This window comes from Tursiops truncatus, chromosome 1, assembly GCF_011762595.2.
Source record: "Tursiops truncatus isolate mTurTru1 chromosome 1, mTurTru1.mat.Y, whole genome shotgun sequence".
In the NCBI taxonomy this organism is placed as follows: domain Eukaryota; kingdom Metazoa; phylum Chordata; class Mammalia; order Artiodactyla; family Delphinidae; genus Tursiops; species Tursiops truncatus.
The window spans coordinates 164,869,926-164,895,397 of NC_047034.1; the positions used below are offsets into that span (position 1 = coordinate 164,869,926).

At 40.3% G+C, this 25,472-nt stretch overlaps 1 protein-coding gene across 6 annotated transcripts in view; it reads right to left on the reverse strand.

The window, feature by feature from the left end:
* Window positions 1-10,378: 10,378 nt before the first annotated feature.
* Window positions 10,379-25,472, reverse strand: part of RCAN3 (RCAN family member 3) — a 32,347-nt gene continuing 17,253 nt past the window's right edge. For 5 of the 6 annotated variants that reach the window (XM_073794198.1, XM_004321535.4, XM_019938477.3 and 2 more), the window contains 3 exons: window positions 18,419-18,592; window positions 17,159-17,330; window positions 10,379-16,169 (listed from right to left, as the gene is read on the reverse strand). In XM_073794198.1, the coding sequence (XP_073650299.1) occupies window positions 15,985-16,169; window positions 17,159-17,324 (351 nt within the window). In that variant the 5' untranslated portion in view covers window positions 17,325-17,330; window positions 18,419-18,592 and the 3' untranslated portion in view covers window positions 10,379-15,984. Of the gene's footprint in view, window positions 16,170-17,158; window positions 17,331-17,961; window positions 18,078-18,418; window positions 18,593-25,472 lie in introns of those variants that run through there. The other variant, XM_073794211.1, reaches the window with a different exon arrangement.

Genomic DNA, 25,472 nt, shown 5'->3' on the forward strand with positions numbered 1-25,472 from the left:
GCGTTACAATGTTATGTTAGTTGCTGCTGTATAACAAAGTGAATTAGCTATATGTATACATATATCCCCATATCTCCTTCCTCTTGCGTCTCCCTCCCACACCTCTAGGTGGACACAAAGCACCGAGCTGATCTCCCTGCGCTATGCAGCTGCTTCCCACTAGCTATCTATTTTACATTTGGTGGTTAAACATATGAAGTTTGAAGGGACATGAACATTCACTCTATAGCAGTAACTAACTCTGTGAATGACGGTGAATATCTGTTTATATGTCTGCATTCTAGTGTTTCCCCCACTAGAATGCATGCTCAAGGGCAAAACAGATGCCTCAGTCATCTATTGAGAAGACATAAAATAGATTCTTGTTGTATAAATTAATAAATGAATGAAGAATGAATGGGAGCCAAGAACAGAGTAAGGCATTTACTCAGAAGAGCTCAGCCACATTCATCCTCTCTCTCTTCTCTCTTACATTTCGTTACAAATTGTGTGACTTTTCCTAACAAGTATAATAACACATGTTTAAAGTCATTCCTAGGATACGAGTGAGGCAGGCTGGGAGCTGGGACCCTTTGCTGCAGTGCTTGCACCTGAATGCACCTCCCCTCAAGCAACAAAATACAAAGAAACTATAAGGGACCAAAAATAACTGCATGCAGGCGCAGTTGGGGAAGATTACGGACAAAAAGATACAGAAAGACCAAAAAACCCAACTGCCACTTCTGAAGAGCTAGGAACTGAAACAGGTGTTGGGAGCAAAAGCAGGGTACTGCGCATGCCCCCTGCACACACCACCACCAAATGGGTGGGCAAACCACCTAAGCTACCCCTCTGGCCAGAGCCCTGGTCACACCCCGTAAGGAACCAGCTTGCCCCCACTCAGGGAGCGAGCAAGGGAACCTGCTACTTGTTTTCACTCCTTCCTGCAGCTTCAGGAGCCCCAGTAAAGCCTTGTCTGAATTTCTTGTCTGGCCTCTAGTCAATTTCTATTGATTGGGGAAGGCCAAGAACCTTGGTCAGTATCAGGAGGACAAGTGGGAAAAAAATAAACATAAAGAGATAAGCACAAATATAGTCCTTTTAAAACCAAAATACAAAAATTTGCTTTTAAAGCTAGTGATATAAATCAGACTGTTGTTAAAAACTTTAACTGTAAGGAAAGAATTAAGTCCTATGTAGTATGTTCTGGTTATACATTGAAGTTGTGAATAAAAACACAAATAACCCCATTTAAAAACAGGCCAAGAAGCTTGTATTAGTTTCCTACAGTGGCTGTAACAAATTTCCACAAACGGCATAGCTTAAGACAACAGAAATGCATTCTTTCACACTTTTAGCAGCTTTGGAAGTCTGAAATCAAGGTGTTGACAGGGCTGGCTCCTACTGGGGCTCTGAGGGAGAACCTGATCCATGTCTCTCTCCTAGCTTCTGGTGGTTGCTGGCAATCTTTGGCATTGCTTGGCTTCTGGAATATCATTCCAGTCTCTTTGCCTGTTTCCACATGTCATTCTCTTTGTGTATGTCCATGACCAATTTCACTCCTCTTATAAGAACACCAGTCGAACTGGACTCAGAGCCCACCCTAATCCAGTATGACCTAACATTGACTTAATTACATCTGCAAAGACCCTATTTCCACATAAGGTTCCAGGTGGACATGAATTTTGGGGGGACACTACTCAATCCATTATACAGCTGAATAGACATTTCTCTAAAGAAGATATACGAATAGCTTATGATAGGTACATGAAAAGGTGCTCAACATCACTAGTCATCAGGGAAATACAAATCAAAACCACAATGAGACAACACTTTACACCCACTAAGATTGCTAAAATCAAAGAGACAGCTAAAGGGACTTCCCTGGTGGTCCAGTGGTTAGGACTCTGAGCTTCCAGTACAGGGGGCGTGGGTTCGATCCCTGGGTGGGGAACTAAGATACCACATGCTGCACAGCTCGGCCAAAAAAAAAAAAAAAAAAAAAGACCGCTAATAAAGAGTGTTGGTGAGAACTGGAACACTCATACACTGCTGGGTTGAATGTAGAATGGTGCACCTTTGGAAGACAGTCTGGCATTTGCTCGAAAAGTTAAACACAGAGTTACCACATGACCCGGCAATTCCACTCCCAGGTATATCTATCCAAGAGAATCAAAAACATATGTCCCCACAAAAACTTGTATAGGATGTACATGAGAGCATTACAGATAACTAAAAAGTGGGAATATCCCAAATCCACCGACTGGTGAATGATGCAACACAATGTGCTATATCCATTCAGTGGAATATTTTCAGCCACAAACAGGGATGAAGAATTCATTCTATGACACGGATGAACCTTGCAAACATGCTAAGTGAAACAAGCCAGACACAAAAGGCCACATATTGTATGACTCCATTTATAAGAAATGTCCAGAATAGGCAAATCTATAAGACAGAAAATAAATTTGTGGTTTCCAAGGGCTGGGGGCAGGAGAGAATGGGTAGTGACTACTTATGGGTGCAGGGTTTCTTTTAGAAGTGATGAAAACATTCTGGAATTAGATGCTGGTAATAGTTTTCTTTCTTTCTTTTTTTTTTGGTAATAGTTTTGAAAACTTGTAAATAAAAATTTACACTGAGAAAAAAGAATGGAAGGATACAGTGTGAGAGTAAAATTTTATACAGTCAGAAAATCTAAATAAAAACAAGCTGTGAGGGCTTCCCTGGTGGCACAGTGGTTAAGAATCCACCTGCCAATGCAGGGGACACAGGTTCGAGCCCTGGTCCGGGAATATCCCACATGCCTTGGAGCAAATAAGCCCGGGCGCCACAACTACTAAACCTGTGCTCTAGAACCCGTGAGCCACAACTACTGAAGCCCGCGTGCCTAGAGCTCGTGCTCTGCAACAACAGAAGCCACCACAATGAGAAGCCCATGCACCGCAGCAAAGAGTAGCCCCCGCTCGCCGCAACTAGAGAAAGCCCGCATGCAGCAATGAAGACCCAACTCAGCCAAAAATAAATAAATAAAAAACAAACAAACAAAAAGCAAGCTGTGATGTTTCCTTCTCTGGATCTTTAAGTATTTAATAAGTGAAATAATATAAAGTGACTTACCCTATCAAAAATTTAGAGTAGTGATAAAATAACGTTCTTCATGGATTCTGAGTACATGTCTCTCAGTGTAACATGGAAGACTGTGGTACTGGTGTTGTTTGTCACTTGACGTCAAGATCCTAAGGAAGTTCTGTGGTAAATTATCATGGAAGATCTGTGTCAGAAACCTCTGTATCACAAGTTATTTTGGGTACGTTTATAAGACTCCCTTAAAATTTACTCTTCATATCTTGCCTGGAATCAGTTGGATGGTAAAAAATAAATACCAGATTAAAAAACAAACACTGCTTATCTGTTAGATTGCTAAAATCTGACAAATTCACCAATCGGTAAAATGCTGTCACCTTTTAGGCTTTATAATACTCATCAGTATGCTGAAGTACATACATGGTGTTTTTGTCTGCCCTTCTTCTGTTTCCCTTTCTGGGGTAAAGGACTTGCCCACCTGGCCACAGGGATGGGCATGTCATCCAACCAAGCCAATCAGAATCCTCCCCTAGGTTGGGACTCTAGAAAGTTCTCCGTCTACCTGTTTGCTGCCTTGTTCTCTACTCTGAGAGGAAAGTCCTTTTTGCCGTAAGAGGGGATGAAGTGACCACTAAAGAGAGTTAGAATAAGGAGAACTGAGAGATGAAGGGAAAGAATTAATTCTTTACCCTTCTCTTAATCTAGGTGTTTAGAGCTTTACATTTCCCTCTCAGGATTGTTTGGGCACCCTTCCTCTCCTCCCATTTGGTACCAGGGTTGGTCTGTGTGACCAACAGCATACGGCAGAAGTGATGGGATAGCACTTCTGAGTTTAGGTTATAAAAAGACTCCAGGGGCTTCCCTGGTGGTGCAGTAGTTAAGAATCTGCCTGCTAATGCAGGGGACACAGGTTTGAGCTCTGGTCCCGGAAGATACCAGATGCCTCGGAGCAACTAAGCCCTGCGCCACAGCTACCAAGCATGCACACCCTAGAGCCCATGCTCCACAGCAAGAGAAGCCACCGCAATGAGAAGCCCGCGCACCACAATGAAGAGTAGCCCCCGCTCGCCGCAACTAGAGAAAGCCCATGAGCAGCAATGAAGACCCAACACAGCCAAAAACTAAATCCATAAAATAAATAAATTTATAAAATACAAATACTTTATATAAAAAAAAGACTCCATATTGGGTTCTCTCTCTGATCCCTCACTCTGGGGAAAGCCAGCTTCTATGCCCTGTGTGCACCGACGGGGAGGCCCTGTGGTGAGGAACCAAAGCCTCCCGCCAACAGCCCTGTAGTGAGCCCGGAGGCGGGTCTTCCAGTCCCGTCAGGTGACTGCAGCCCAAGCTGACTACTCAATGGAAACTTCTGAGAGACCCTAGGCCTTCACCTTCAGACAGCCCCAGACTCCTGACTCTCAGAGACTGTGAGATAATAAATAAATGCTCTGTTGTTTTAAGATGCTAAATTCTGCAGTAATTTATGATGCAGTAGTAGATAACTAATGTGCTCCTCAGTGGGTTTTTATTAAGCCTGCAGTTTAATTTTATTCCAGTATGAACAATTCGTAAGCCCCTCTCCAGGAAAACACATTTTAAGGTGCTCCATTCCTGAATGGATGGTGAAGGGAAATTGAAGACTGGAACCGAGTTGGAGGGCAGCTCTGTCTCTTTCACAAAGGAACCCACTAATTCATTAGAATTAGCAGGTGGCACTGGTCAATCAATGCCCAAGGGCTGCTTCTCATTTGGAAAGGAGACATCTCCATTCTAGACTTTCCAACAGTTGTTAGAAATTTCTAATAAATAGTCTAGGAAATGACTCAAGTTATCAAGGAAATAGGTAATAGAAGACGTGTAAAGCTGGCCCATTAAAGACCTTTTATTCACAGGACTTACCCAGGCAACCTCTGAGAAATCATTTGTGGTCTAATTACCTGCTCTGGGGCCAGGGGGCCTACTCAGATCTCTCAGGACAGAAAACTGTATAATTTTCCATTAAAGATCTCAATTATTCAAAACACATGGAAGAAAGGCAGCACCAGGCCAAGAAATAACTTGATTACTTCTTTGAAGCAAAAGGAAATGGTGAATCTAGAGTCAAACCACATGCAATGCTTATCTGTAGCTCAGAGAACCATGAATGGTGGGTATATTTTTTTCCATCCATATGGGAGTACAGTTAATAAAGAATCTACGTAACTTACTTGGAGAAAGCATTAATATACACACATCTAGCATCAGAATAGGCATTCCTGACATTTTTCTGAAATATTTATCCTAAAAGGCAAATACCTCCAATAAAATCTGCATTTCACCTAAACAAATCACAGCAAAATATTTTCTTCTAGGGCAATAATAAAGAAAAATAACATAAAAATTTTAAACAATGTAGAATCAACGGAGGAAAGAGACTGAGGTATGTATTAGTAGTTTCTTAAAGTCTATGTAAAGGTTATGTATGAAATAATGCCATGTGAAGCAACACGGATGGACCCAGAGATTGTCATACTGAGTGAAGTCAGACAGAGAAAGACAAACATCATGTGATATTGCTTTTATGTGGAATCTAAAAAAAAGGGTACAAATGAACTTATCTACAAAACAGAAACAGTTACAGATGTAGAAAATAAACTTACCGTTACCAGAGGGTAAGGGTAGGAGGAGGGATAAGTTGGAAGATTGGTATTGACATATATACACTACTATATATAAAACAGATAACTAATAAGGACCTACTGTATAGCACAGGGAACTCTACTCAATACTCTGTAATGGCCTATATGGGAAAAGAATCTTAAAAAAGAGTGGATATATGTATATGTGTAACAGAGTCACTTTGCTGTGCACCTGAAAGTAACACAACATTGTAAATCAATTATACTCCAATAAAATTTTTTTTAAAATATTAAATAATATGGGCCAACCACCACCTTGGCCAAGTGTCATAAAACACACCTCATCCCCACTCCAGATGGCTGTCAATAAAAAGTGGCATTTAAAAACACTGACTGGAAAAAAAAAAAAGGTTATGTAAAGTCTAATAGTAAATCAGACTTCTCAGTTCCCAGCACAGTATCATCATTGATCCATGCAGGATGCCTCTTATGTATATATATGTGTGTTTAATGTCTTTTTATTTGTATATATTCTTGCATAGCGATTACTGTCTTTGTATTTTAATTTATGGAATGCAACTGTTATATACATCTCACTCTCACTTTTGCCATTCAGCTCTGTTTTTCAGACCCATCCATGCTGTTGTGTGCATGGTTACTCTCTTGATGTGTAGTTCTCCACAGTGTCAATTTCCCAGTTGGGGACACCAGCTTGCCTCCATAAATAACGGCACAATGAACATTCTCAAGACGTCTCCTTACCGACCTGCATGAGAACATCTTTGGGATACTCTTGGGATATATATCTCCAGGAGAACTGCTGAGTCAGAGACTTTGTTCTTTTTTTTTTGGCCATACCACACGGCTTGCGGGATCTTAATTCCCCCGTCAGGGATTGAACCCAGGCCCCTGAAGTGGGAGCGCAGAGTCCTAACCACTGGACCGGCAGGGAAGTCCCCAGAGACTTTATTCTTATTGATATGACAAAGTACTACCAGCTAGTTCTTCAGAATAACAGTCTCCATTCCCACCAGTATTATATCAGGTTTCCTATATCCCCACCCTCTGGCTAGACTTGGCGTTATCTGCTTTTTACATTTTTGAGAATCCAATAGGTGTAAAGTGGGATCTTGTTTTAATTTACACTTATTACTGGGTTGGAGTATCACTTCATAGGCTCACTTTTTCCTTTGTTGTCAACTGCTGTTTGTATCCTTTAGCCAGTTTTCCTATTGGGCTGCTTTTCCTTTTGATTTCCAAATTTTTATTAATCCCATGTTAGGATTGCAAGTATCTTCTCCCTATTGTCTGTCAACATTGCCCATGGCAGTCTTCACTGAACCTAAAACATTCATGTCAATGTAGTCAAATTATACTTACATTACAGCAATGCTTTTAAAGCTGTATGAAGTCTTTTCCTGTGTCTGGGTCACAATGGCATTCCCCTACAATTTGTTCTGCTACATTTACCGTTTTACATTCTATATTTAGGTCTTAAGTTCATCTGGAATCCATCTTTGTGCGTGGTGTTTGATGGGGAACCAATTTTTATTTACCTACATATGCTAAGCCAGTTTCCCCAACACCATTTACTAGACAATCCAGCCTTTCTCCATTTTTATTTTATGATGGCACTTTAGGGGCTTCCCTCGTGGCGCAGTGGATGAGAATCCACCCGCCAATGCAGAGGACATGGGTCTGAGCCATGGTCCGGGAAGATCCCACATGCCGCGGAGCAACAAAGCCCAGGCGCCACAACTACTTGAGCGTGTGCTCTAGAGCCCATGAGCCACAACTGCTGAAGCCTGTGCGCCTACAGTCCATGCTCCACAACAAGAGAAGCCACTGCAATGAGAAGCCCACCCACGGCAACAAAGAGTGGACCTGCTAGCTGCAACTACAGAAAGCCCGTACACAGCAACGAAGACACAACGCAGCCAAAAATAAATAAATAAAATAAATTTATGATGCCACTTTATTGTATATTAAATTCTTATATGTACATGGGCTGGTCTCCATTATTTTTTTTTTAGTTTATTTGCCAGTTCCTGCACCAATCTCATTTGACTTTTTGGTTAATATTTGGTAAGGCATATCTCCATCTTATTTCTTTTTAAGGTTGTCTTAATTATTTATTTTGTTATTCTTCCATAAACATTTTAGAATAAGATTAATGAGTTTATTATAAAACTAGAGGTGGAATTTTGACAGAGATTTCACTAAATTTATAGATTTTGAGAAAATCTGACATTCCTAAAATATTGCTACCCCATTTAAACGCATTACTTAGGACTTCCCTGGTCGCGCAGTGGTTGAGAGTCCACCTGCCGATGCAGGGGACACGGGTTCATGCCCTGGTCCGGGGAGATCCCGCATGCTGCGGAGCAACTAAGCCTGTGCGCTACAACTACTGAGCCTGCGCTCTAGAGCTCGCGAGCCACAACTACTGAGCCCACGTGACACAACTACTGAAGCCCCTGCGCGTAAAGTCCGTGCTCCGCAATGAAGAGCAGCCCCTGCTCGCTGCAACTAGAGAGCCTGCGCGCAGCAACAAAGACCCAACACAGCCAAAAAGAAAGAAAGAAAGAAAGAAAGAACATGCTTGATGAAAAAACGAAGTTCCTAGAAGCACTGCAATATAGCTGCTTAACTTTTCCAAATATTTCAGACCACAAACTTTTTCCAAATATATAACAAATTTTGATACACCCTATTTAAATACCTAATCCATGAATTACTTATATTTATACCTTCTATGTCTCAGAAGACCAGGGGAAGTTTGGCAAGATTTGAGATCTTTCCTATGAGCTTAAGAATTTAAATCTTTTTTCTTTCTAGATTGGAACCATATTTTCATGCATTCAATGAAAGCATAGTGGGTTACTGCTCACTCCCCATATCTGTTCCAACATGTTTCTTGGTGATAATAGGACTCTGATACACACATTGTTGAATCTAACTTTTAAGTCACTCTATTTTTTCTCTTTTTTTATTTATTTATTTTTTCTTTTTTTAAATCTTTTATCTCAGTCAGTCTAATTTTATGAGGTAAATTACTTAAACCTTTATTCTTGTATTTTCTATCCTGCATTAAAAGAGTGTTTTACCTTTAGGTTATTTGTAGTGGTTTTCCAACTTGCTGTTTCAGCCAAGGAATCCTTAGCTCCAGTGAGATCTTATTTTAAGGCCATTATGTGCAACAGATTAGAGTGAAGAGTGCCAGGCCCCGGTCACCTGGAGGCTCAGCGCCACCTGGAGGCCGCTCCCCAGAACACAGCTTGAAAAGCATGTGTGACAATGGCAACGTCCCCAACAACTCTGGCTTAGTTCTTTTAAAACAAACAAAGAGGGACTTCCTTGGTGGCACAGTGGTTGGGAATCTGCCTGCCAATGCAGGAGACACGGGTTCGAGCCCTGGTCTGGGAAGATCCCACATGCCGCGGAGCAACTAAGCCCATGCGCCACAACTACTGAGCCTGTGCTCTGGAGCCCACGTGCCACAACTACTGAGCCTATGTGCCACAACTACTGAAGCCCACATGTCTAGAGTCAGCCCGTGCTCCACAACAAGAGAAGCCACAGCAATTAGAAGCCCGCACACCACAAGGAAGAGTAGCCCCCGCTTGCCGCAACTAGAGAAAGCCTGCGTGCAGCAACAAAGACCCAACGCAGCCAAAAATAAATAAATAAATTTATAAAAAAACCAAACCAAACCAAACCAAAACAAAAAACAAAGAAAAACACTAATAATTTTAAGAACCTCTGAATCGTGATACGTCTTCTCCCGAAAAATTAAGGATTTCAGTTTAACAGAGTAGGAGAGTGTGGTAGAAAGAACCTGGGACAGGGGCAAGAAACTGTGATTTTAGTCCCAGGTGGCCTACCATCCAGATGTGTGAACCTGGCAATGCCTCTTAGGCCGTTTGCTTGTAAAGGTGTGAGTGGAGAACATGGGGGTGGGGGTGTGGAGGCTACTGAAATAGATCCCTGTGGAGTGCTCTGAACTGTTCCATGAGCTCTCACACGGGCTGGAGGGGACTGTGGGTCCCCATTCTCCCCACCCCCTGCCTCCCTTCAAAAGGAGCAGCTCTGTTTACCTTTGTTTTTGGTAATCACTTTTACACTGGGATTTACATAAGACTTTTTCTGAACAAAGAGCAGAGTTCAACAGCTTAAAAACTGGTATATGTATATATATATATATATATATATATATATATATATATATATATATATATATATATATATAAAATCACTGTACTAGATAACCTCTACAGTCATTTTTAGCTTCAACATTTTGAGTTAGAGACTTTTTTTTTTTTAACCAAGACAGACAATAAGCCTTTAACAAGAGTAAATCGAATTTTTTGGGGGGCCACACCCCATGGCTTGTGGACCAGGGATTGAACCCAGGCCCTCGGCAGTGAGAGTGCAGAGTCCAACCAATGGACTGCCAGGGAATTCCCAGAGTAAATCATTTTTAACTGAGGAACAAACCAAGGTAAAAGCTTTTCTTGCTGACGAACGCAAACCAGAGTCAGCAGTGAGTCACCACCTTTAACTTGGGCACAAACCCAGCACTAATGTCCAGCTGGGATCTAGTTAAAGAATCAAACATAATATTTCACTTTTCTACCTTTTGTGTTATTACCTAAATGTGATACTTATTGAAAATACTAAGAAAACTCAGTTCAAAGGATTAAAAAAAACCTAACTTTATTAGCTTTAAAAACAAAACTGTTACAATTAATCACAAAGGCTCCCCCCCCAAATTACATTCTGCTTTTATCACCTTGATAGGATGAGGAATGTTTAAATGTCCTCAAAATACAGAAGAGCCAAAGCTGACAAATAACAAAGCACTACAAACTACGAATTGCCACTTCAAACACACTAAAATGTGGAATACACACATGTGAATTACTGACCAGCTTCTTGAAGTACAATAATATTCACTACAGTCGATAGTACCAGAAAGGTAATGTGCCCCAAAATGTAACACAAGATCACACATGTGTTCAGGTAAAATAACAAATTCAACTCCTGGGTTCAGTTAACAGAACAGCGAAATGGTGGAGAAACGTTTCTTAAACTTGGAGGATATGCGCAATACAGCACGGATGAAATCACGGGCGCCCCAACTGGGGCTGAGAAAGCAGTGGGAAGAGTATGGCACAATACCAGGATTAGCCACCTTCCTCTCTCCTCAGTCCCCAATATGAGTTAGGAAGATCGGGGACTACGCAGAAAACAATACAGAAAAACACATATTAGCTGCATAGATATAAATCTTCCCTTACGGCAAGAATGGACATTCAGTCAAAGCTACGCTTGGTTCTCAGCGCCTGCAGAACGTGGTTTTGTTTCAAAAGGAAATGCAGGTTTACAAGACGGACCACGTGGCTGCTTCAGTAAAAGGCCTTTAAACTTTTGTTTAAATGGACAGAGACACTTTGACTCAGTCCAAGGTTAGTTCTTAACCCTAGCTGGAAATTTCTACTTTGAACTTGACCATTTTAATAATTTTTTTGGTCAGTGAACCTAGGACTCATTGCAAATTTCAGTGGCTTTGTTGCTTGTATATTTGGTAATAATAATAACACTCTACAAATGTTTACAATTTCCCCCGATTCATGATTTTTTTTGTATTTATTTTTTATACAGCAGATTCTTATTAGTTATCCATTTTATACACATCAGTGCATACATTTCAATCCCAATCTCCCAATTCATCCCCCCTACACTTTCCCGCCTTGGTGTCCATACATTTGTTCTCTACATCTGGGTCTCTCTTTCTGCCCTGCAAACTGGTTCACCTGTACCATGCAATTAAAAAAACCTGCATTTCAATGAAGATGTTCTGGCTGACCCCACTTCAAAGGAAGTTTAAAGAACATGTATTTATCAAATTGTTGGACAAGGTTCACAAATCTTACTCTTTAAATTTATTTAACCTTTTAAAAGGTGAGGTTCTACAACATGGACTTACCTCCTCAGCTAGGAGGCAACTACTTCTCCAAGTCTTTAGTTTCTTTATATTGTCACACTTATTGTCAGTAATTTATTTCCCTTCCTACAGGAAGATATAAATGCAAGTGTGCCAAGAAGAGAAAGACTGACCAAGCTCACCTGTAGGACGGGTATGAAGTACCCAACTGTGGAGAAAAGAGAGAGATCCAGCAGACAGTGACCCTGATGAACCAAAGAATTTTGTACATTTTCCAATGCTTAATTAGGTGTGAGATTTTCCCTTTTACAAATGAAGCCATGGTCTGTAAAAGTCTATATAGAAACCTGAAGCACAGGTCAGCCTTCAATCTTTAACAGAACTCCATCTTACAAGCACTGAGTGAGCGTGCCATTCCACTGCAAGCTCTTTTCAAATCATATTAGATCTCATTATGCTTCATGAGAATCACATCTCAAGTATGCCTATTTATATTTTAATCTCATTACTATGAAATCTAGGAAAGCCCACATATTGATAAAATGTCAACACAATTCCTTGCTACCAAGACAATATTTAAGTAGATTCGAAACCCAATGGTACAATGACAACAAAGACAAAACATGGAACATTGAATTCATTCATTAAAATTACTAAGTCACTGATTTCATCAGGTAAGATTTTTCTTATTCATTGTATCGCATCAGGGGAAAAGGAATTTTTTTCCCTTTTGTTTGTTTGTTTCTTTTCTTATGACTGGGATTCACTGCCTCTGAGTGTTTTTAAGAGGCTAAGGTGAGAAAAACTAGAGGAAGGCCCTAGCCTGGGAGTTGGGACTGCCAATTCTAGAACCAGGGCTGCCTTCTGTGGGCTTCACAGCAAGTCACAGCTCCTGTTTTCTAATCTGAGTAACACGAAGAGTACATTATGATTTCCAAAGTCATCTTCAGCTCTGTAACTGAGATTCTGAGAAATCAAATCTTTTCACTTTACATCACAACTTTTTTTTTTTTTGCTCTGCTGTGTGGCATGCGGGATCTTAGTTCCCTGACCAGGGATTGAACCCAGGCCCCCTGCAGTGGAAGCACGGAGTCCTAACCACTGGACCACCAGGGAATTCCCTATATCACAACATTTTAAAAAGACAGAATTATTGTGAGTGGGAAACACAAACAACCGTATTCTAGAATGAAAGTGCTAACCTGCCTCTGTCTCCTGGCATCTCTTTGATTTGAACATCCCATAAACCACAATGTTTATCTAAACTTCTACGTTATAAACAACACGGTCCTACTGCACAGCACAGGGAACTATATTCAATATCCTGTGATAAACCATAACGGAGAAGAATATAAAAAAGAATATGTATATATATGTATAACTGAATCACTTTGCTGTATGGCAGAAATTAACAAAACACTGCAAATCAACTAAACTTCAATTAAAAAAAAAACCCTTTATGTTGAACTTAGAAGTTCCCAGGAGCTTTTATTTGGCTCTTAATTACTGATAGGTTTTAGTGTATAATATTTTGGCGAAGGAGAATGTGAGAAGACTAGTTGGCTTTCACCTGGTTTTCAGCTCTCCAAGGCAAGGGAACTAACTGCTCTTACCACTTCTGCTTCTTAGCACCTTAAACTAGTAGATGCTCACGGGGGTACACTTTTAAATAGATTAACTTCCGGTTTCATCCGGTGGGTAAATTGAAAGAACCTAGACCATAATAGCCCACGCATTACAGGTTCTGTCGACTATTTTTACTGTCGTACAATTTTCTTATCCTTCGCAAATGTTTTTTCCTAACGAAAAACATCATCTTCTTTCCTCATAACTGTCTACATAAATTGATTCCCAAGAAGAGGTTATCACTTCTAAAGAAAACATAGCTACCATATTATCAGTTAAATCTAAGCAATGACTCAATTTCAAAGAAGAAGTAGATAAACTTATTAGAAGGTACTTAAAAAAAAAAAAGATGCATGAGACTCATCTCCCACAAGATGGATACATGAACTGGATACAAAATAGCCAAAAATAGAGCTCATAATACCTGGGGAGATCCTGGTTGATTTCACAATATTTAAAAGTCAAGGGGAGGGAATTCCCTGGCGATCCAGTGGTTAGGACTTGGTGCTTTCACTGCTGAGGGCTCGGGTTCCATCCCTGGTCAAGGCCCCATAAGCCGTGGGGCATGGCCAAAAATTAAAAAAAAAAAAAAAAAAAAAGTTAATGGGCATATAGTAGTTTTTCTTTTAGAGTTCATTTTGTGGAAATATTATACTAGAAAGAATGAAAATATTAACGTTTTCCATTCAGAAAAGTTTAATATATATTAAATAATTATATTTTAAATAAAAATATATATTACTTAATATATATTTAATTTTGGTTTAAGTTTTTCTTCAATTTATTCAACACTGGAAAAAAAGAAAGAAAAGAGAAAAAGAAATATTCAGGTAATTTGCATTGTTTGACTTTAAAAGACAGTTTTAAGTTAGGGATAGAATATTCTTTAATTGGCAGGTAGAGCATGAAAGCCAAGCCAGATAATAAAACATCATGACTTTTGACCACTTAGAAAATTATAGCAAATAAATATGATCTAAAAGGAAATTCAAAAATTCCCAAATGTTGAAAATACATACATTTCCTGACTTAGGGTCCGTCCTGCAATAAGTTAGTACACGCAGATAAGATTAAAAAGTGACAAAATGCTGAATTTAGAACTGCAAAGTAAATTTATTAAGTGGCTGCCAGTTAAACTGCCAAATAATGAGTTTAATAAACTGCTTACAGAATCACAAGTTTCAACTGAATTTACACTGAGGCTTACCAGTGGTGGATATATACAAATAGAAGAGTTGATCATCTCAGAGTATTTGAGGGCAAGGAAAATATAGAAAACTCTTTTTTTTTTGCAATGAAGTTTATGTCCTTAGAAATAAATTCTACCATAATAAGAACATCTAGACCACAGAAACACATTACCAAAAATGTATAGACAGCACAGTCTGAATTTCTGCATTTTTCTTTCTTTGTAGTGGCAGCCATATTGGTTTATTAGTCTAAACTCACACGTCCCTGCACAGACACACCAGGGAACCCCAGACACTTGCCATACAAAGAAAACCTCGGAGTGAGCAGAGAATCAGCAGAGCCACTTGACCTGAAGCAAAGCATTCTTAGTTTTGATGCTTCTCTATAAAAGGGACCTCAAAGTCCAAACAGACCACAAAGAGTTAAGAAGATGTCTGCTTCTACCTTAGCAGGTTCAATGACACACTCTGAAACACAAGTAGGAAACACTTCTATTTTAGGGGAAAATGCCAACTGGAAGCCAGGGTAAAAAAATTTCACCCAGAAGAAAGTCCAATTAACAAAACGATCTCCGTTTGCCCCATCTTTCCCTAATTCACAGAAAAAGAATGTGTATGACTTTTCTTTCAAATCAAACTGAAAAATGTTTAAATGGACGATTTAAAAATGGAAAATCTTATCATGACCTTTTCTAATTCAAGAATAATGACACACAAATATGCGTAACAAAAACTCAACTGGTGGTTGAAGACAGTCGAGCTACAGGCCAGGACGTGGTCACAAATGGTAGAGTGCAGTGGCCGCCTGAGGTCACAGTCATCAAGCTCACAAGGGATACGTCCTGCGTTCCAAAGCAACAGCTCTGTGTCCGGGAGGGATGGCACATCAGGAACTGAGGTCTGTGTATCACTTTCGGGATGAGAACAATGTGCACATAGATTTGGGTCCCTTGATTCTGACAGTCAAAGGGAATTGGGTATTTCTTCCCCAAAGTTAAGGAAAAAACACTTGAGAAAAATGATTTTCTACGAATTATTCTCTATGTCAGGTTTCTTTCTGTGCAAAAAATTCCATGTATATTGAAGAGCAATTAACTATTTACCAACAGAATAGCTGGAAGCCAATAGACCATTACAAAAAAAACCCGCACTACATTATTAAAATTGTAAGACTATTTTTAAGTTCTTAAAAATGGTACTGCACTCAGTGACTAGAGTTTTCATTTTGCGGTACCCCACGCTATACGGAAGCAGGGAAATCAACGTTGCTGGAGGGAGCCATTTTCCCAATTTGCTATTGTTAAAAATGGTCAAGAGTTGCCACATGTTGGGCGCTAATCCTTTAATTTAACGTGCTGCTCAGAGCAACAGTTAAAATTTTGAACAGGTAAACCCGGCTGCTACTCTGTACTCCCCTGTCCCCAAGGCAGGCGCTCTGTTCCCTCCTGTCCTCGCCTCAGCTGAGCAGCGGTCACGGGCAGGCATGTCCCCACCACCACAGCCCAGGTGGCAGCAGCCTCGCCCCACAACCAAAGCCTCACAGCGTGCAGTCAAAGGCCCGGGGCTTGCTCAGTCCTGCAGTCAGAGGTTCAGGGCGCCTTGTCTGGGTGATTTTCTGTTTGGGATTTTTTGTTTCCTCTTCCTCTTCAGTTTCACTTTCACAGACATGAACCACCACGCTCGGTGTCGACTCGGTTCCCGCGTGAAGTTCGTATTTCTCTCCTGTGGAGGTAAACAGCAAAGGAAGGGTTCCGTCCCTTGGAACTTCTTGCTCTACTCATATTTTCATTGCTCATTATTGGTTTTTCAATCTTTAAATCCTATTTCAGAGAACTTCATCTTGTCTTGGCATTAGAGAACTGATGCTTTAAGGTTCTTAAAGAGTTTTGGCATTTTAAGACATTAGCTAGTACGGAGTACTGAGGTCTTGGGGATTAAAATGTAAGCGCTAATTACTGTTTATGAATAACACAAGTACATCTGCTTAATTTCATAATGGTTTCTGGTTTTCCCTTGGTAGACACCTGTAAGGTTCCGGGCAGCATCAGCAATCTCGTTACTATAGGACCTCAGAGATCCAAGATACAGCTCTGATGTCTAAAAACAACAACTAGCCACTTCCCCTCAAAATGCCTTTTGTATCCCCTATAAAAGACATAACATTATTTTAGGTGGACAACTTGTATGAACAACAACGCCACAGATTTCTTATATTATTTTAAAGGGATGAGAGAGAGAGAGAAATAAAAGAGAAGGAAAAGAAGAAATGAAAAATAAATACAGGAGAAGAGTCTGGAAGGGATGACATGGTATCACCACCAGTTCCCTGATATACTAGTCAACGTGACGTCTGTCTATTCTGATGGCAACTAATATTCACTAACGACCTGTTATATACTAGAATTTATAGCGGCAAAAACCGCAGTTAGATTAATTATTACATATATATCATGTAATCCTTATAACCACGTTGAAAGGTAGCTATTATGATCCCTATTTTGGATTTTAGAGGAGAAAACAGAGGCTCAGAAAATTGAAGCTAAGTAACTTGCTCAAGTTCACAAAGTTAGCAAATGCTAGAATTTGAACCCAGGTTTTATCCTCCATGCTGATCATGCTGTTACTACTTGGCTAGAACACAAATTGCTGAATACAGTCTTTAATACCAAAGTTTCTTGGGAAAAAAAACAGGAGAGACAGAAGTTTGTTACCTGGTCCCAATTTGGAAACAGCACAGAGTAAATCATAATTTATAACAGGCATCGCGTCTTCCCCCTGCTTCCACCCCACTGGAGGCGACGCAGGAGGGGAGATGAGGAACTGTTTGACCGGCTGGGGGGGCAGTAAATACGATTTGTCCTGTGTGTCGCTGGACATCTGTACCTGCAGGGAGGAAGATGTTCAAAATTTGACTGGACTATTTTGTTCACTTTCATCTTTACATTAACTGTAACATCTCTTGGGAGAAAATTTTTAAAAATTAAAAATTTCTCTTTAACAGTACATCTCCCAGTGGCTGGGTCAGGGTCTGTGCCTGTCTGGTTCACCACTGAACACTCAGTGCACAGCACAGAGCATTATGTGCTCAATAAAGATTAGTTGAATAGAAAAATAAATTGGTGGAGAGATGAATGAACAATGAATGGTACTAAGCACTGAATCCCAGTTTTAGAAGAGATTAGGTTATACCATCTCCATCAATTCCACCAAGAGAAGTCCAAACATGGGTTTCATTTGGAGTATGAGATGACAAACCCCTTAATTTTTTTTTTTTTATTTTGAAAGCTAAGACCAAGGGAAAAAATTCTGTGTTGAAAATAAAACAGTGCCCTTAACACATCATCTAATGCCTTTATTTCACTAACTCTTCCGAGAAGAAATTGGCTTCTCAGAGTCCTATCAATGTAGGATTAGAATAATAAGCATAGCCAATTCTTGGCAACCCACAGGATCCTTTTCAATTCCAAAGTCTAAAACAGTCTTTCTGTATGTGCCGTGCCTCCTCCCTGCTCACCCCTTGGGCTGGGAGCCATTTTCAAAGGGGTGCCTCATCTGAATCACAGCACACGGAAATGATTCCAGAGACTTCTTTCTCACTTCTTCCAAGGATGTCCCAGCATGAGTGCCATTCTAGATGCACAGGAGAAAAGTTAATTCACTGGCCTTAAGGTGTTAGGGCTTAACCTTCTCAACCCCAGTTGAGAAAAGCTGCCAGAAAAATGAATTCCTTAAACTGAATAAAAAAGAGGTTGAAACTCTTTTCATGTTTAAGCAAAACAAAGTTAGGGCAGCAAATATGCTTAATAAATAAATGTATATATCTGTAAAATAAAGGAAAACATATTTTTCTCCTTGGCGATTGTTCATATCAAAGACCTCTGGCATAATAATAGAGAAAGTGGAGAACTGACAGTATTTCTGGATGGAGGAAAACAAGTTTAGAGAACACTGCCCTCTGCACCATGAAGTACCTGTGCGAAATACAGCTTCAGCTTCTTCCCATTGAAGTCTGTCTCGTGGAGTTCTATTCGAGCCCGCGCTGCTGCTTCAGGTTTGCTGAAATTTATTCGGACTCTTCTAAAGCTTTTAAACAGCTGAAACGTAACTTGGTCATCATAGATGGTGAAAAGCGCTTCAAATCTCTCCTACAAATTGAGGGGCAGCCAGGCAGAGAGAATGGGGGCGGGGGGAGAAACGACAAACCTTTACCAAGAGGAAATTTAAGTCATTAAACATAATTAATGGGATAGAACTCATTATAATTTGCCTTTTTCCCCAAAAAAGCATTTTTTTCTTGTAGGTATACAAGAACAGGTATCCTGTTAGTCATATGCTAAATTCTGCAGTTTGCACTTATTCTAAAAATAACCTTATTAAATATAGTGTAGATTCATATTATAAAATCATATGTAAAGTATTATAAAATAAACGTAAGGTATAAAAATCAAAAAAACATTCCCAATTATAGAACAAAAACATTACTATCATCTTGAAGTCCACAGTGTGTCAGAGTTTCTACCCCCATCCTATTCCTTTCCTGCTTCAAAGTAACCATTTTCTGGAATTTTGTGCTTATCTTTCCCTTGCTTTTCTTTATAGTTTTACAACATTTATATGGATCCCTAAATATTGCATCATTTTGCACATATTCCTCTGTAACTTGCTTTTTTTTTTTTTTTTTTTTTTCCGGTATGTGGGCCTCTCACTGTTGTGGCCTCTCCCGTTGTGGAGCACAGGCTCTGGACGCGCAGGCTCAGCAGTGATGGCTCACGGGCCCAGCCGCTCCACGGCATGTGGGATCTTCCCGGACCGGGGCACAAACCCGTGTCCCCTGCATCGGCAGGCAGACTTTCAACCACTGTGTCACCAGGGAAGCCCTGTAACTTGCTTTTTGTTCCTAAGATTCTTCCTTGTTGCTGCGTGTAACTGTGAGCTATCCTTTTCATGACTGTATAGTATTCCATTGTAGAGCCATACCACAATTCCTCTAGTGCTGCTGGAATCTGGACTGCCTCCAGATTTTGCTACTACAGTGCTGCTATGAACATTCTTGGTACCATATGCATGAGTTTCTCTGAAGTGCAATCCCTGGGCCTTAGCACTGGCACATCTTTAACTTTAGTAGATGTTGCCAAATAGTTTTCCAAAGAGCTTATATCAGTTTACTCTCTAAGAGTGAATGTGTGTTCTGGTTGCATCATATCTATGCCAACATTTTATAAAGACCTTTAAATTTTTATCAATGTGAAGTAGGGAATATGAAATGGGCTCTAATTTTGGTTATAATTCACGTTTCTCTGAATAATAAAGAGGTTGAACCTCGTTTCATGTTTATTGGCCATTTGGGGCTCCTCTTACTGTGAGGTATCTGTTCATATCTTTTGTCCATTTTTCTATTGGGTTGTCTTTTTTTATTGAGTCATGGGAGTTCTATAGAGATACTAATTCTTTGTCAATTATAGGTACCATAAATATTAAAATTTGAACATAACTAAATGTATCCACTTTTTCCTTTTGTGTTGTGTCTTGAGAAATCCTTCTGCACTCTGAGATCACAATGATGTTCTCCTGGATCGTCTTCTCTAAGTTTTATGGTTTTACCTTTCATGTTTAAGTCCTTACTTAAAATAAAACAGATGTGTATGAGGTGCCCCCCCTCACCCCAGTAACCACCATCTCTTTTTCTATCACTCTAGATTAGATTGTATTTTTTAGCATTTTGTATAAATGTACTTTTGGTCTGTGTGTGGGGAGGTCCAGGTTTCTTCCCTGAGCATAATCATTTTGAGATTCATATTACTGGGTTCTCTTTTGTGGTCCTTCTTATTGTCAAGTAGAATTCCACTGTAAGGATGTTTACCCATGTACCCGCTGATGGACATTTGGGCTGTTTCTAGTTTTGAACTATTAGGTATTAGGCTGCTATGAACATTCATGTACACATTTTGGGTCGATATATGATTTTATTTCTTTTGGGTAAATACCTAAGAGTAGAATGGCTGAATTGTATGACAAGTATATGATCAACTTTTCAGAAACTGATTTTCAAAGTGATTGTACCATTTTACATTTACACCAACAGTGTATAAGAGTTCTAGCTGCTCCACATTCTCACTGTTTGGTATGGTCAGTCTTCTTAACTTCAGCCATTGTACTGGGATACAGTATTATCTCACTGTAGTTTTAATTCACACTTCCCTAATGACTACTGATACTGAGTATCTTTTCCTAAGTTTATTTGCCATCTCTATAATTTCTTGGGTCAAGTGTCTATTCAAATCTTTTCCCACTTTTAACTTGGGCTATCCTTCTTATTAAGTTGTAAGAGTTCTTTTATGTATTCTATATAGAAGCCCTTTGTCAAATCTATGTCTTTCAAATATTGTCCTTGCTTTCCTTTTTCATTTTGAAAGAGTATCTTTTGAAAAGCAAGTTTTTTTTTTGTTTTGTTTTTGGATGAAGTGTTGACTCCGTGTGTTGACTTAAAAAAAACCTTTGTGCTTTTTCAGGGAGATCAGCTCGGTGCTTTGTGACCAACTAGAGGGATGGGATAGGGAGGATGGGAGGGAGGGAGACGCTAGAGGGAAGAGATATGGGGATATATGTATATGTATAGCTGATTCACTTTGTTATGAAGCAGAAACTAACACACGATGGTAAAGCAATTATACTCCAATAAAGATGTTAAAAAAAAAGAACTGTATCAAGTATAAACGCACGTAAGTATAAAAAATAAAGACAATAAATAACTTAAAAAACCCCACAAAAAACCTTTGTGCTTTTTGTGTCATATTTAGGAAATCTCAGCCGTACCCAAGGTCACTAGGATTTTTTCCTATGCTTTCTTGTAGACGTTTTATAGCTTAGTTCTTACGTTTAGGTCTATGATCCACCTCAAGTTAATTTTTGTATGTGAGACAAGGGTCAAAGTTCATTTTTTATCCCATACGGCTATCCCTTTGTTCCAGCACCCATTGTTGAAATGATTATCCTTTCCCCTGTGCACTGAAAACGATAAGACATAGTTGAAAGAAATTAAAGACCCATATAAGTGGAGAGAGAGAATCCTTTCTCCTTGGGGAATCACCTTTCTGACACTGTTGGCTCTCTCCATGTATGTTTATTCACTTTTCATTAATTCCTGCTCTTTATTCTTTTCTTTGAGTTTTTTTCCTGTCACCTTAAGATGGATGCTTACTCCATTAGTTTTTCAACTTTTCTCATTTTTAATATACGCATTTTAAAAATATACATTTCTAAGTATTCTTTTAGCTGTCCCCACAAGTTTTAATATATATTATTTTCACTATCATTTGATTCTAAATACTTCAGTCTAATTTCCATTATGATTCTTCCTTGTCTCATGAATTGTTTAGATGTTTCTTAAATTTCAAATAAGTTTCAGGGAAGTTCAGGTTCAGCTTGAACTTCAGGGAAGTTCAGGTTCAGCTTGAACTTCCAGCCCCAGGCTTCTATTGGAGTAGAGAGAACTGCCTGTAGATGGTCCGATGGCCCCCAGTCAGGGACAATGTCGTCCACATGGTGGTATCTTTCCTGTGACTTCAGTGACCGAGCACTGGCTTTGATGAACAAGTACAAAACCCACCTCTGCATTTGCAAGGGGGACATGAGTACACACCATCCATTCCTGAGGCTCTCTGCTCACTGGCCTTTAGCATGGGTAAAACACTCCTTTTTGCATCCAGTAACAGAGACTCTTCACTTCTTCAAACATGAGACCATAAAAGGAAGACCTAAGGAGGAATTGACAGCCTGGACAGATCACTTCAGCAAGGTCTTATGGCTTCTACCAGCCACTTATCTTCTGAGCACAGAACTCTGGAGCTTGGCTGTCTGTGTTTAACTCCTGGCTCCATTACACATCTATGTGACCTTGGGCGAGTTACTCACTTTTGCTGTGCCTACAGTTTCCTTATCCATTAACTGAGGATAGTAAAAGTACTCACTTCATTGGGTTATTGGTGATAGAAAGAGAGACCATTTAAAGGTCTTAGAACAATACATAGGGAGTATTATCACTATTATTAACAGAAATAGGTAGAGCTGTGGCAATAATCCATTTGCCATTCTGTGGTCACATAAATAGCTGTTCTACTGTGTGATGTGGATTCCCCAGGAAGGAGGTAAATACACAGCGATGACAGGGTGAACTAGATAGCAGGTACCACGGAGGTCGCCAGTGGAAAATTAAAACCTGCTCTTCCTGACAGTCCTTTAGTGTAATTCAGATGCATCGAGCTGATGGAGCAGTCACCTAGGAGACATGCCCTCCCAGGAGTCTCGGTTGCAGTGGGTGATACAGTGAACCACTAATTAACAGAATCAGTGTCCATCTTCCCAGGATTCTTCTGAACTTGACCTATGACCCTGACCCCTTGAAGCAGAGGACACTGCTTCTCTGTTATGACACTGAGGACTCTGCATTACTCTGCTATGAACTTTGACTTGAACTGAGGGAGAGGATAGCAGGGTTTTTTTGTTTTTTATTGTAGCGATAAATTGAATTGTACATACAGAAAAAATACACTATTTCCATGCCAGTGGCTTTTAATCTTCCTTATTAATTTTGTCTTTTTGTTTTGTTTTCTATTTCATAAAGTCAACTGTTTGGTGATGGCCTTGGAGGTGCTTACTATGTATGTATTCACGGCGCCAAGCTTGCACAGAATGAAAAGCCACTTAAAACAAATGGAAACGGCTGACATGAAGCTATCACAGTATGCATGAAAATGTGGAGGAGCAAGACACGATTCCTCTTTGTCAAGGTCAGTTATGTACAAAGACCAAGAAACATTTCATTCTCGGGCTTGTCCATGTGCTTAAGGATTGGCAGTAACTTGAGCTCTGTTCCAGTTCTTTGGTCTCCACCTAGATCTTTGTGTGTACGTGTCTTGATAAATTCCTTCTCACTGTTCATCCACTCACTCATTCAATGAGGCCAGGTACTATCTTAGATATTGAGGCTAAAACAAGGAACAATGTTGACTGTGTGATTTATTCCAGGGTAGACGTTCATTTCCTTTCCGGTGGTGTTTTCTTTATGGACATTAGAGAATGAAGGTGATTTTTCAAGTTAGGGACCCATCTTTCCAAAGACATGTAAACTTGAAAGAATGTCAGAAACAAGTCTGAGAAGGAAGTGTATTATTTGTTCCTTTAAAAAGAATAAGGCATCCTTCCTCTTCCTGAACATTCGGTTCAGAAGCCTTCAGGTGTAGCCAAGTGAGGTTGGGGTGTCCATGCTGATGGGGAGCCTGGAGCAGGGTGTCAGATACAGGTGGGTTAAGGGGGGCAGACACCAGGGAGGGAGGCAGGCCCAGCATGGGGTGCGGGAGCCCAACAAGGATGAGGACAGTGTGCCCACATAGGGGTAGCCCAACACAGGGTGCTGAAGCTCAGTGGGGTGAGGTGGATGTCCATGCAGGAAGACTGCCCAGAGCAGGGCAAGAGGGAAGGTATCCAGCAAAGGGGCAGGCTGATGGCGTGAGAAGGCCGAGGAGGGGACCTGCTCAGGAAGGCAATCCAGCCTGGAGCTCGGAGCCCAAGTGGGTAGGGATATGTCTGTAGGAGGCCAGCACAGGACACTGGATCTCGAGCAGGGTAAGGAGGGCACCCACGGGAGTATCAGAACCCAGGTGGGGTGAAGGGGACTTTCCTGTGGTGGGTCTGGGTACAGGGTGGGACCTGACACGGGGTGTTAGAACACAGGTGGGTGTCCACATGGGAAAGGGGGTGGGTGGTGATTTAATTTAAGGTGATACAGAAGAAGTGATTGAATAAGTAACTATAATAAGATAATGGAAGCTAGTTATCTCTCTGTCAGAGAAAGGAGTTACAGATTTGAAAAGGGAGAAAACTAGAAACAATTCTTTAGTGTTGGACTGGAGCTGGAAGTATACGTGTAAACACAGGTATGTATGCAAATATGTTCATTTGCACATAGTTCCCATCTCTGTGCCAGAGGCCTAGGAACAGTGAGACTCGGAGAGCACCCGGCACACAGCTAACTCCTATCTCGGTTCCTAAATATGACTGTTCTCCATTGAAAGGAATCAGGGCTCCTCAGAGGAATGGCTGATTCCAGCGCTGGGGCAGGGAGAGTACAAGATAATTCTGGAATAGTTTGTTATGTTAGAAAGTTTAAAGAGGTACCCAAAGAGTGATGGGCACATGTCAAAAAGACACAGAGACCACCTGGAAGGGGCAAGTGCTGGCCAAACCTGGGACGAAAGTGAGCATAAAATCGTGACAGTAACAGATTATAACCAATGAATGAAATAGGAAATCACGAATCTTGCTGATATGAGTAAATATGTTTAAAACTTGACGGGGATACAGGATATTTACTTTCATAGTAACTCCCACAAAGTACTTATTAATTACAAGGAAAAAAAGAATAACTCGACAGTGCAGAAACCTGGGAGACACTGTCTTAATCAACGGCTCAAAGTGAATTTCATCGGTAACAGGACAAATTAAAGATGGATGTGAGAAGAGGACAGCATCACTTCTGGGATGTTCCTGCCAAAGGTGCACAACCTGACTGACCCTGAAGAAACAGTTTTCAGCCAAACCCAAACCGAGAGATGGGCTACAAAACGACCAGCCTGCAGTCTCCTAGAGGGTGAGCATCCTGAAAGGCAGGGAGGACTAGGAATTGTTTCAGACTGAAAGAGACTAAAGAGACCTGACAACTGAATGCACTGCATGATAAGGGACTGGATTTTTGATGTTGTTGTTGTTATAAAGGACATTACTGGAACCACCGCAAATCTGAGTAGGGTCGGAGAATTAGAACAATGTAATGTATCAGTGTTGATTTCCTGAATTTTGTTTTTTCTCTTAGAATGCCCTTGTTTGTAGCAAATACAAATTAAAAAATTGTGGGTGATGGCCACCATTGCTGGCAACTTACTCTTAAAATGGTTTGGGGAAAAAAGTCCTTTGTACACCCAAACCAGTAAAAGTATTTCAATACGCACTGCCAATATACTTTATTTATTT